Genomic DNA, 13,676 nt, shown 5'->3' with positions numbered 1-13,676 from the left:
TGAGCTCTCCGGAGCAGGGCCCTCTTCCTCCTGTACCAGATTTGTTTTAGTTTTGTGTTTTGTATTTTTATCAAAAAATTTCTCATTGTATACCCCTATCATTGTACCCAGCGCTACAGTGTTTGGCGGCACTATACAAATAAATGATGATAATAATAATAATTTGAAATTTATTTTTTATGTTTTTGGTGGGCTAAGTGGCCCTGCAAAATGTTATTTGTACTCTGTTGGGTACTAATGTGGAACCTCCTAATTCTTTCTGTTCCTCCATGTACTGAGGGAACATTGCATTACAAAGATGAACTTTTTGATACTGAGCCGTTTTTTTCTAGGGAAGACGCTGTTCAAGTGCAGCCTTGTTCTCAGGCATGAGCTTCCTGTGCTTCCTTTCATGCTCCAGCTGGAATTTTCTTTACAGGATATAGCTTCTCATATATCTTTGGCAGTTTCTGAAACGTTATCTGCTTTCCCTATGTTACAGGGGAAGCGTAAGAGGGTTGTTTTTTTTCTTTTTCTAATGTCTCAAGTCTGAGGAAAAGGATTTTTCTTTATTGTCTGAGGGTGAGATCTCTGACTCTAACAGTATATTTTCTTCTACTGATGCTGAAGTTGTCATTCAGGTTCAAATTAGAGCACCTCCTTTTGTTTAGGAGGTTTTGTCTACTTTGGATGATTCTGATTCTATGGTTGTAATGACTCCTAAGAAATCTAGAAAGCTTATTATATATTTTGATGTTCCTTCTGCAGTGGAGGTATTCCCTGTCCCTGATCGTGCTTCAGAGATTGTTGCATGGGAGTGGAAGAAGCCTGGGATTCCTTTTTCCCCTTCTCCAATTTAAAAAAAATAAATTGTTTTCTATTGCTTAAAAAGTCTTGGTAGACAGTGCCTAAGGTTGAGGGTGCTATTTCTACTTTGGCTAAGAGAACTACTATTCCCATTGAGGATAGTTGTTCTTTTCAGGATCCTATGGATAAGAAACTTGAAGCTTTTCTTAAGAGGATGTATGTTTATCAGGGGTTTGAGAAGAAAAGTAACTAGCGCCCAGGACTGATATCTACTCACTATAAAGAAGACCCCCTAATAGGTCTAAAAACGGAACAATGAAACAGGATATATAGGAGCGCCAATGGCTTAGATATACCACAGGAAATAGAAATAATCTCCAATAGTTTCTCTTAGAATTAGATTGTTCAAATGTCAAACAAATATATTTATTATATTAAAACAATATGATTCTGATCTCCAGAATTCATAAAAAATGTAAATAAAAACAAAAACACAAAGCACATATAAAAATACATAAAATAAAATACAGCGAATGACAAATTAAAATACAGCGGATGACAAATTAAATCTAATCCAGTTATTTTAACTGGGTGACCAATATTTAATGGTCCGGTGTTTCGTGAGTGAGTCCTCTTAAAGACCCTCTAGTAGGTACACAAATGTGTATAGAGAAACAAATCGGTACTTAATTGAATTTATCAAATAAGTGTACAAATTAACTTGGTGTCCAATAAATGATATAATAATAACTCAAATAGTGCTATCAGTAAGTGATAAGACCACTATTATAGTGATACGAGACCCACTTTAAAGGTCAACAGTTCATACAGGTAGTGCAAAATGTGATGATTAATATAAATCGTATAATAAACGCTGTGATAAATTAAAAATGAGATAAAATGTATTGGAATCCTTAAGCTAACAGATAAACCATATTATGGATCACAATATATAACACAAAATAAAATACAAATCTGAAGTGATCAAGTAGGTGTGGTCAAAAATGAAAAAATGTGAAAAATGCAAAAAATACAAAATTAAACGTGTGATCCTACTAGTGGGATTATAAACTAAACTGGTACCAGCCATTATCTCAATTAACCTAATTGAATCTGGATGATGGACTCAGTGGTCCGGTAATGCGTCTAACTTTAATATCTTAAAAACAATAAACAAATAAAACAAATAGCACAAGCTATATAATTAATATAAACAACATAAAAACAGAGAGTTTATGTCTAGTTTGGCCAAAACTAATCCACAACTCTTAAAGGTGTGTTTCCACAACTTTTAAGAAATAATAATATTGACAATGATAGTGTCCTTAAAAAGTCAATTGGTAAAAGTGAATCCTTAAAAAGTCTGATGAAAAAAATCCTCAATGTGTGGTGGAGTCCAAAGTCCTACTCGTTTGTTAAGACAAAAACCTGAAAAAGATGAAAAAAGCGCACTAAACAAACAGCGCTACAAGGGTATGGACTATTGAAAATAGTCTTACCGATCAAATCCTGGTCCTGGATATAATGAGCCTCTCAAATCTTTGGTGTAAAGTGTCGTCTACGCGTTTCGGCCCTCGTACCGGGCCTTTTTCAAGACATATAGAGGCTACATTAATACTGACCTTATATACTCTTCTATATGGGCGTTTGTATGTTAAAAATTGCGCCAAATTAGGCGGATGTTGTCGGATTGTTCCCCGCCGAAAAAAACGCACTTCCGATAGTGAACCGGAAGTTGAAGCTTGTAACACTTCCGGTTTTTGTGCTTCCGGTTTCCCGGAGCCATTTTGGAAATGGGCAAGATCGGTAATGGGCATTAAACGGTCTAGTAAACCGATTTTTCTTTATTATATTGAAAATGGACATAATCGGCAATTAGACAGCCTACTATAAAGACTAGGTGTTGTGTATATATATTTAACTATTTCAATTGACATCTGTTAATAACTAGATATAATTTTTAAATTTCGTTCATCCAGTTGAGGCTAATATATCCAGGACCTAACATTAGGATTGTTTATACAATTTTAGCAACAGGAACCTTCTATTAATCAATACAGATCTATATCGATTTGACAAATTTCAGATTAAGGTCTCTTGTTCCCCAAATGAGTCCCTTTTACAATTTATATTTCTGGAGATTATCCAATATTCGTGGTAATACACATCGTTCACCTTAAAGATACTACTTTATAATAATCTAAAATATTGATTTCCCAAGATACATGGTGGAAAATCATCTACTTTCCTTACATATACATAAAGCAATAATTTGAACTCATATTCTTACACACAATCTAATAAATCAAACTAATGGAATCGTAATTATAAAAATATAAAATATATAAATTGCATTAATTTGTCTTAAAATAGTATTCCTCAAAGGGCTTTAAAAACGAAAAAATGCTTAGGTCAACTCGACCAAGCCAGATGATTAAAAAAGTGGTTCTAAGGGATTATTCATAACAGTAACTTCAAAGTGAATATGACTTGAATTAGATAGATCATCTTAAAGTTGATATTTGGATATGTTGTATCTTTAGGGATAAAAATCAATTACTCTGAACTATTCAAAACAGATGGACAATCTCAAAATTTGCTTTGAGACCTTTTGGATAAATACAGTCCAAATTAAAAATCCATTTGGATTCTGTTTTTAGTAATTTCAGTTCCATGTCTCCTCCTCTCCAATCTTTGTTTATTTTGCATATACCCATATATTTGAAGCTTTTGTCGCTTCCACCATGTACTTCTTTGAAGTGTTTGTAAATCGGTAAATCAACCTTCTTCCATTTGATCTGCAACAAATGGTCTCGAATTCGGTCTTTTAGTTTCCTAGAGGTCTGGCCTACATACTGCAGGCCACACCCACACTCGACCAAATAGACTATGTTCTGATCAGTACATCTTATTGTTTGTTTGATGTGGAACACTTCATTGGAAACTTTGGACTTTATTATATTGGTTTTCTTTCCATGTTTGCATGCTTTGCAGAAGTAACATGGGTAAAAACCAAACAGTTTTTTACCCAAGATGTCTGAAGAGTTCTTTTCTTTCTTCTGTTTGGGTATGCTTGGAGCCAGAATTGATTTTAAATTATTGGCCTTCCTATAGACGAAATTAGGTCGTTCTGTTAGATGTTCGCCCAGAATGTCATCGTCTTTGAGTAAGTGCCAATGTCTCTTAACTATATCCTCAATTGTCTTTTTCCTTTCTCCATATTGGGTGATAAAAGGAATTTTGAGACCTTCAGATTTTCCTTTGTCTGGTTTCATTTTATAAGTTAGGAGGGAGTCTCTTTTTGTGTTACTTACTTCTGTGATGGTCTTGTCTATGAGGGATTCGCTGTATCCTCTTTCCAGGAATCTGGTTTTCAGTGTTTTTGATTGTTTAACCCACATTTCTTCACTTGAACAGTTCTTCCTAATCCTTAATAATTGCCCTTTTGGGATATTCGATATCCATTTTTTGTGGTGGCAGCTTGTATGGTGGACATAATTATTGGAGTCCACTTCCTTGAAGTGGGTGGATGTTTCAATCTTCCCATTGACGACCCTAATATCTAGATCTAAGTAGACAATATGGTCTTTACTGATGGAGTTGGTAAATCTGAGATTGGACTGGTTCAAGTTCATTACGTCCAATGTGTGTTTCAAATCTTCCTCACTTCCCTTCCAGATGATTAGAAGGTTATCTATATACCTTTTGTATAAGACCAGGTCCGCGCCCGCTGGGCATGATTCCCAGAAAATGGTTTCCCATCTGCCCATGTACAGATTGGCATAGCTGGGCGCGAACCTGGTCCCCATAGCCGTACCACATACTTGACAATAGAATTTATTGTCACAGTAAAAATAATTGTGTTGAAGGATATAATCTATCCCATCCAGTATGAACCTCCTCTGTGGTTCTGGCATGTTGTCGTCTTTATTTAGGAAGTAGCTGATAGTATCAAGTCCTCTCTCATGCGGAATCGAAGTGTATAATGTTACATCACTGGTGATCATAATATAGCTGTCATCCCATTCTAGATCTTAGTAGATTTAGTACTTCGGTGGAGTCTCTCAGATATGATGGTAAAATTCTGACATATGGTTGTAATTTTGTATCTATATATTCAGATAGATTACTCGACACCGATCCTATGCCCGATATTATGGGCCTTCCCGGTGGGTTGACCAAACTTTTGTGAATTTTGGGCAGGTGGTAAAGCACTGGGATCTTTGGATGCTTCACACTTAGATATCGGTGTTCTTTATCATTGAGAATACCCAATCTATTAGCCTCGGTGAGTAAGTCATCTAGTGTTCTTTTATAATCACTTGTAGGGTTAGCTTCCAGAGTTTCATAGGTGTCTTTATCTCCTAATATTCTTCTAGATTCCTTCTGATAGTCTGTCCTGTTCATAATCACAATGCCCCCGCCCTTGTCGGCTGATTTGATGACTATGTCGTTGTTTTTTTCCAAATTTGATATGGTGTTGAGTTGCTTGGCATTAAGATTTTTGTATTATATGCTTTGTTGGATTTCAATTTCTTTATATCATTACACACCATTGTTTCGAATGTCTCAATAGCCGGTCCTTTGCAATGGGTAGGATAAAAATGGGACTTTGGTTTGAGATCGGAGTGTTGGAATTGGTCTTCCATAGGTTTTTGTCTTAACAAAGGAGTAGGACTTTGGACTCCACCACACATTGAGGATTTTTTTCATCAGACTTTTTAAGGATTCACTTTTACCAATTGACTTTTTAAGGACACTATCATTGTCCTTAAAAAGTCAATTGGTAAAAGTTGTGGATTAGTTTTGGCCAAACTAGACATAAACTGTTTTTTATGTTGTTTATATTAATTATATAGCTTGTGCTATTTGTTTTATTGGTTTATTGTTTTTAAGATATTAAAGTTAGACGCATTACCGGACCACTGAGTCTATCATCCAGATTCAATTAGGTTAATTGAGATAATGGCTGGTACCAGTTTAGTTTAGAATCCCACTAGTAGGATCACACGTTTAATTTTGTATTTTTTGCATTTTTCAAATTTTTTCATTTTTGATTTTTTGACCACACCTACTTGATCACTTCAGATTTGTATTTTATTTTGTGTTATATATTGTGATCCATAATATGGTTTATCTGTTAGCTTAAGGATTCCAATACATTTTATCTCATTTTTAATTTATCACAGCGTTTATTATACGATTTATATTAATCATCACATTTTGCACTACCTGTATGAACTGTTGACCTTTAAAGTGGGTCTCGTATCACTATAATAGTGGTCTTATCACTTACTGATAGCACTATTTGAGTTATTATTATATCATTTATTGGACACCAAGTTAATTTGTACACTTATTTGATAAATTCAATTAAGTACCGATTTGTTTCTCTATACACATTTGTGTACCTACTAGAGGGTCTTTAAGAGGACTCACTCACGAAACACCGGACCATTAGATATTGGTCACCCAGTTAAAATAATTGGATTAGATTTAATTTGTCATCCGCTGTATTTTAATTTGTCATTCGCTGTATTTTATTTCATGTATTTTTATATGTGCTTTGTGTTTTTGTTTTTATTTACATTTTTTATGAATTCTGGAGATCAGAATCATATTGTTTTAATATAATAAATATATTTGTTTGACATTTGAACAATCTAATTCTAAGAGAAACTATTGGAGATTATTTCTATTTCCTGTGGTATATCTAAGCCATTGGCGCTCCTATATATCCTGTTTCATTGTTTATCAGGGGTTGCAATGGCAGCCTGCAGTGTGTATTTCTACTGTCACTAGCGCAGCAGCTTATTGGTTTGATGCTTTTGTCTGATTCTATTCGGTCAGACACTCCTCTTGAGGAGATTCAGAATAGGATTAAGACTCTTAAATTTGCGTATGCCTTTATTTCTGATGCTTCTCCAAGTTATCAAATTGGTAAGGATTTCCAGCTTTGCTGTTTTAGCTCGCAAAGTTTTATGGTTAAATTCCTGGTCTGCGGATGTTTCTTCTAAACTAAGCTTTTGTCTTTTCCTTACAAGGGTAAGACCTTGTTTGGACCAGATCTGACTGAGATTAATTCTGATATTACGGGAGGTAAGGGTATTTCTTCCTCAAGATAAAAGACATATACAAAAGCGTCTAAGTAATTTTCGTTCCTTTCGGAACTTCTCAGCTAAACCTTGCCCTTCCTCTTCCAAGCAGGAGCATTCTAAGTCTTTCTGTTAGTCCAATCATTCCTGGAATAAGGGGACGCAATTTATAAAGCCTGTTACTGACTCAGTCAGCATGAAGGGTCTGCCCGCGATCCAGGAGCGGATCTTGTGGGGGGCAGATTTTCGTTTTTTCGCTTGTGTTCGGGATGTTCCGGATCCCTGGGTGGTGAACATTGTATCCCAGGGTTACAAGCTAGAGTTCAGGACTTATCCCAGGGGCAGGTTTCTTCTCTCCAGGTTATCTGTAAACCAGATAGAGAGGCGTTCTTGTGTTGTGTCCAGGATCTTTCCAATATGGGAGTAATAGTTCCTGTTCCTTTTCAGGAGCAGGGTCTGGGTTTTTATTCCAATGTGTTCGTAGTTCCCAAAAGAGACGGAACATTCCGTCCTATTCTAGATTTCAAGAGTGTGAACAAGTTTCTCAGAGTTCCGTCTTTCAAGATAGACTGTTCGTTCCATTCTTCCTTTAGTTCAGGAGGGTCAGTTCATGACCACAGTGGATTTAAAGGATGCGTATCTGCATTTTCCTATCCACAAGGATTATCACAAGTTTTTATGATTTGTGTTTCAAGTCAAACATTTTCAGTTTGTGGCCTTTCCATTTGGTCTTGCTACGGCTCCCAGGATTTTTTCGAAGGTTCTGTGAGCATTTTTGTCGGTTCTTTGGTTACAGGGTGTTGCAGTGGCACCTTATCTGGATGATTTTTCTGGTTCAGGTGCCATCACTTCAACAAGCAAGCTCCCTCACGGAGATATTGTTGTCTTTTCTACGCTCCCACAGTTGGAAGGTAAATTAGGGAAAAGTTCCTTAATTCCGGCTACAGGAGTGGTAATTTCTGAACAATAATAGATTCCCTAGAAATGAAAAAAAAAATTCTGACAGAGGCCAGAAAATTAAAAATCTTCCATCCTTGTCTTTTTTTCTTCAGGCCTTTCCCTGGCCACCAGTAGCTCAGTGTATGCAGGTTATTGATATGATGGTGTCAGTTATAGATATCATTCTATTTGCTTGGTTCCATTTCTGTCTTCTGCAGTTGTGCATGCTCAGACAATGAAAAGGGGATTATGCGGATCTGTCTCCACATATTGTTTTTTTATCAAGAGATAAGAAACTCTTCTGTGGTGGTTGTCCCAGGATTTTCTCTGGGAACCGGCTTCCGCAGACCTACCTGGGTGATTGTGACCATAGATGCCAGTATTGGGATGGGGAGCTGTCTGGGGTTCATTAATGGCTCAGGTTCTTTGGACTCAGGAGGAGTCGGTTCTTCCTATAAATATTCTAGAGCTGAGGGCAATCTTCAATACTCTTCTGGCCTGGCCTCAGTTAGCTTCAGTCCAGTTTATCAGATTTCAGTCGGACAACATAACGTCCGTGGCTTACATCAATCATCAGGGGGGAACTCTGAGTTCCTTGGCCATGACAGAGGTAGCCTGGATTATTTAGTGGGCACAGTCCCAATTGTTGTCTGTCTGAGATCCACATTCCAGGGGTGGACAATGGGGAAGCGGATTTTCTAAGCAGACAGACTTTTCATCCAGGGGAGTGTGCACTCCATCCGGAGGTATTTTCTAACTTGATTCTCAAGTGGGGGCAGCCGGATCTGGTTATTATGGCTTCTCGTCAGAATGGCAAGCTTCTAAGGTATGGTTCACGGTCTCGAGATCCTCATGTTCCTCGAGATGTACTGTTAGATGCTCTGGTCGTTCCTTGGAACTTCAGTCTATTGTAAGTTTTTTCTCTGTTCACTCTCCTTCCACAGGCCATTGCTCAAATCAGACAGGAGAGGGCATTGGTGATTCTCATTGTCCCGGGGTGGCCTCGCAGAATCTGGTATGCGGATCTGGTGATGTCATCTCTTCCACCTTGGAGTCTTCCGTTACGGTAGGGCCTTCTACTTCAGGGGCCCTTCCTTCATCCAAATCTCGTTTCTCTGAAGCTGGCTGCTTGGAGATTGAACGCTTGATATTATGTAAGCGTGGTTTTTCTGAATCCGATTCAGGCTTGTTAAACCTGTGTCTAGAAAGATTTATTATAAAATTTGGCGTATATATGTTTATCGGTGTGATTCCAGAGGTTTTTCTTGGAATAGGATTTTGTCTTTTCTCCAAGAGGGTTTGGAGAAGGGTTTATCTGCTAGTACCTTGAGTGGACAAATTTCTGCTTTATCTATTTTGTTGGATAAACGTCTGGCAGATATGCCAGATGTCAAGTCTTTTTGCCAGGTCCTGGTTAGAGTCAGGCCTAGGTTTAAATTTGCTACTCCTCCGTGGAGTCTCAATTTGGTTCTTAGAGTTCTTCAACATGCTCCTTTTGAACCTATGCATTCTTTGGATATTAAGTGTTTATCCTGGAAAGTTTTGTTTTTGGTTGCTATTTCTTCTGCTCGAAGAGTTTCGAAGCTTTCAGCTTTGCAGTATGAATCTCTTTTCCTTTTTTATTTTGATAATGTAGTAATGCGTACTGCCTTAGTTTTTCTTCCTAAGGTGGTTTCGGATAGGAATATTAATCAAGAGATTGTTGTTCCTTCCTTGTGTCCTGATCCTTCTTCTCAGAAGGAACGTTTGGGAAGAGAGAGGGTCAGAAAGCTACGGCTTCTTTTTTCTTTTTTGTTGTGGAGTATTTTTCGCTTGGCTTATGAGACTGCTGGACGGCAGCCTCCTGAGAGAATCAGGTCTCTTTCTACCAGGGCTGTTTCTTCTTCTTGGGCTTTTAATAATGGAGCTTCTATGGAACAGATTTGCAGGGCTGTACTTGGTCATTCTTTCACACTTTTTCAATAGTTTACAAATTTGATACTTTTACTTCGGCTGAGGCTTATTTTGGGAGAAAGGTTCTTTCCAGCAGTGTGGTGCCTTCTGTTTAGGTTACCTGTCTTGTCCCTCCCTTATCTGTGTCCTAGCTTGGGTATTGATTCCTACTAGTAATTGATGATTTTGTAGACTCACCATATCTTAGGAAAGAAAACCATAATTTATGCTTACCTGATAAATGTATTTCCGGATATGGTGAGTCCACAGCCTTTATTTAAGTTTATTTTTCTATAAACATCAGACACCTCTGCACCTTATATTGCTTCCTTTACTTTTTGTCGAATGACTGGGGATTGTGGGTAAGGGGAGTGGTATTTAACAGTTTTTGCTGTGGTGCTCTTTGCCGCCTCCTGCTTTCCCACTAGTAATTGATGATTCCGTGGACTCACCATATCCGGAAATATATAAATTTATCAGGTACGCATAAATTGTTTTTTTTATTTATTTAAGACTTCATGCTTTCCTAGTATTTTGTCGCTTTGTGCACAGGAACAGTCATGCTGAAAACGGCAAATGTCTTTTCCAAAACTGTTGCTACAAATTTGGAAGCACCCAAATGTAAAAAAAGTGTGTATCTAATTGGTTTCCCGGTTTGGGTATTTTTTGCACATTGATTTGTTAGTTATCACTTCTTATTTTTACAGTTAATGATTTCACTGCCATTTGTGTTTTTATGGTAATGTAGCTGGTCTTTACAGTATTGCAAGTCAACGCTGACTAAATAATAATAATACTTTTTAAATGGTTACTTTTTCTTTTGCTCCCTACATTGAACTCACAGGACAATCAGCTGACGTCTCTGCCTCTGGATTTTGGGACATGGACAAGTATGGTTGAGTTAAACTTGGCCACCAATCAGCTAACCAAAATCCCAGAGGATGTATCTGGCTTAGTTTCGATTGAGGTAAGTGCTCATATGCTATTAGTAAGTCTGATACATTGTTCACATGTCCTTTGTCAGCACTTGTGAGTAGGCATCCTCTCTTAGACCTTGTATATAGAGAGATTATAGCACTGCATATATCAGCAACTGTATCCATATATATATTTCTTGCAGGTTCTGATATTATCCAACAATCTCTTGAAGAAACTTCCCCACGGGATAGGAAATCTGCGCAAGTTAAGAGAGTTAGACCTAGAAGAAAACAAGCTGGAGTCTCTGCCAAATGAAATTGCTTATCTTAAAGACCTGCAGGTACATACACGCCATATTTAATAAAATAAAATCAGTCCAGATCTTTTTTGCCGAGCATTCTGTTCAATAGGAAAATTAAGCTAATTACGTAATATATATCAAGAATTGTAGCTGAATTTCAGAATTGTAGCTGAATTTCTTAGATATAACATGGATTTATAAAAAAAATATATTAGGCACTAAATTGCAGCCATAAAAAATAAATAAAAAAAAATAAAAAAAAAATGCAATGCAGTTTGATGGTAACTCAAAGGCTGTGCCTGCAAGTTTGTTTTGAATAACCCATTGGGTACTTCTAGCTTTTCCATAGAAGAAACACAGGATTGTTGTAGTCAGCAAGCACAAAAACATAATTTATGTAAGAACTTACCTGATGAATTCATTTCTTTCATATTGGGGGAGGTATTTAAGCCTTTGGCTGGGGTGTCTTTGCCTCCTCCTGGTTGCCAGGTTCTATATTTTCACAAGTAATGAATGCAGCTGTGGACTCTCCCTGTATTTAGAAGGTAAATACATTTATTTCTTTCATGTAATTGGCAAGAGTCCATGAGCTAGTGAATTATGGGATATACATTCCTACCAGGAGGGGGCAAAGTATCCCAAACCTCAAAATGCCTATAAATACACCTCCCACCACACCCACAACTCAGTTTTACGAATAGCCAAGTAGTGAGGTGATAACAAAAGGAGTAGAAAAGCATACAAAAAGAGGAACTGAAAATATAATTGTGCTTTTATAAAAAAAAAAAAACATAACCACCATAAAAAGGATCTCATGAACTCTTGCCAATATATAAGAAATTTATCAGGTAAGTTCTTACATAAATTGTTCTTCTTTCATGTAATTGGCAAGAGTCCATGAGCTAGTGACGTATGGGATAGAAATACCCAATATGTGGAAGTCCACAGAAGAGTCACTAAAGAGGGAGGGATAAAATAACAGCTAATTCCACTGAGAAATTAAATCCACACAATTACGTTTTTTCTTAAAAAAACAAAAAAACAAATCAAAAGCAATAGAATCGAACTAAGACAGCTGCCTGAAGAACTTTTCTACAAAGACTGCTTCAGACGAAGCAAAATACATAAAAATGGTAAAAACAATAAAAGTATTCAAAGAAGACCAAATTACTGCTTTTCAAATTGATCAACTGAAACTTCATTCTGAAAAAGCCCAAGAAATGGCGACTGAACTTAGTAGAATGAGCTGTAAAACTCTGAGGTGGAGCCTGCCCTGCCTCCAAATAAGCCTTGAGAAACAAACGCTTAAACCAGGATGCCAAAGAAATGGCAGAGGCTTTCTAACCTTTTCTGGAACCAGAAAAACAACCAATAGACTAGAAGTCTTCTGAAATCCTAGTAACTTTGATATAGAATTATAAAGCTCTAACCACATCCAAAGGATGTAAATAACTCTCAAAGAAGTCTTTAGGATTAGGGACACAAAGAAGAAACAACAATTTCTCTACTAATGTTGTTCAAATTCACAACCATAGGAAGAGAAAAAAATAAAGGAAGTCCACAAAACAGCTTATCTAGATAAAAAAAGCAGATAAGGAGACACACAAGAGTGAGAATTCCCGGAGCAGACTTCCGTTTGGGGCGGTGCAGTATTGTTCACCTGCACACAGGTGTGGTGAGAGGACGCCTTCTACCTGCTCCCCGCCCTCTGCCGTGTACCTGGGAAATCCTCCTCAGGTTGTGTTCGGTGTGTTGCAGAGTTGGCTCCCTGCTGAGGGTTGGAAGTCCGCCGAAGCCGAAGTGGCTGAGACTGTGTCCTTTTATTCAGGGGCATTGCTGAAAAGATCCACAGACTGGCCCCGAAAATTAGCAGAGGAAGCGCCCGTGGAGGTGCATTAAGATACTTACCCCCCTGGTTGGGGTTGCTTCTGCCAGTGCTCTTGGGAACTAGATCGCTCCAGGATACGTGCGGCTGTGGAGATAAATCCATTGTCTTAAGCCCCGCCGCTGCCTGATATATCCCCAGACGGCACCCGGTAAGAGAGGAGACAAGAGTCGGAGGTAAATTCTGAGCCGCCCCTGCTGGGCTAGTACATGCCTGTTGCTATTTGATATGAAGCAGGTAAGAAAGGCTGCTGTGAACTTTACAATATACTATATCTGACTCGTCTAAAGGACTGTATGCCTCTATCTTTAAGGCCTTGGTACCTGTAAATATCTTAAGTAAAAAGGCTTACAGTAAAAGGTTTTCGTATCAGATCCGTGACCCTGCTATGTCTTATGTGCTTGAAAAACTATCTACTCGAGATAGAATCACCTGTACAGAGAAGGGTGCTGGTTCAGTTTAAAAAGACTGCTGTTTTTTTTTTTGCTGGAGCAGTGAAAGGGTCCGCATCTCTGTTTTGCTTCCATCATTTGTCAGCATATACACGGTTGTGCTGCTCTCTGGAGCTGGGTCCCTTGTGGGCTTGTTGTGCCCAGAGGTGCTATTGTAACACAGAGCTGAGTGGCTAAGGAGGATTGGAATAAAGCACGCTATAACTTGCAGGACTCTGGCTAACACATTAATCCTCTGAGAATACATGTGTGATAGAGGAAGAGAGGATGTCTGAAATAGGCTGTTAAGGCTAGCATGAGGCCTATCGTTTTGCTGAGACTGTTGTTCCATACTATGATCTGGGCGCTGGTTGGTTTCTGGAAAATTG

At 37.9% G+C, this 13,676-nt stretch overlaps 1 protein-coding gene across 1 annotated transcript in view; it reads left to right on the top strand.

The window, feature by feature from the left end:
- Positions 1–13,676, top strand: part of SHOC2 (SHOC2 leucine rich repeat scaffold protein) — a 366,282-nt gene that overhangs the window by 272,488 nt on the left and 80,118 nt on the right. The window contains exons 5-6 of the mRNA XM_053692996.1: positions 10,579–10,719; positions 10,873–11,010. Coding sequence (XP_053548971.1) covers positions 10,579–10,719; positions 10,873–11,010 — 279 coding nt within the window. The remainder of the gene's footprint in view (positions 1–10,578; positions 10,720–10,872; positions 11,011–13,676) is intronic.

The sequence above is a fragment of the Bombina bombina genome, chromosome 9 (assembly GCF_027579735.1).
Source record: "Bombina bombina isolate aBomBom1 chromosome 9, aBomBom1.pri, whole genome shotgun sequence".
In the NCBI taxonomy this organism is placed as follows: domain Eukaryota; kingdom Metazoa; phylum Chordata; class Amphibia; order Anura; family Bombinatoridae; genus Bombina; species Bombina bombina.
The sequence above is the reverse complement of the archived record's forward strand: the minus strand, read 5'-3'. Positions and strand labels throughout refer to the sequence as shown.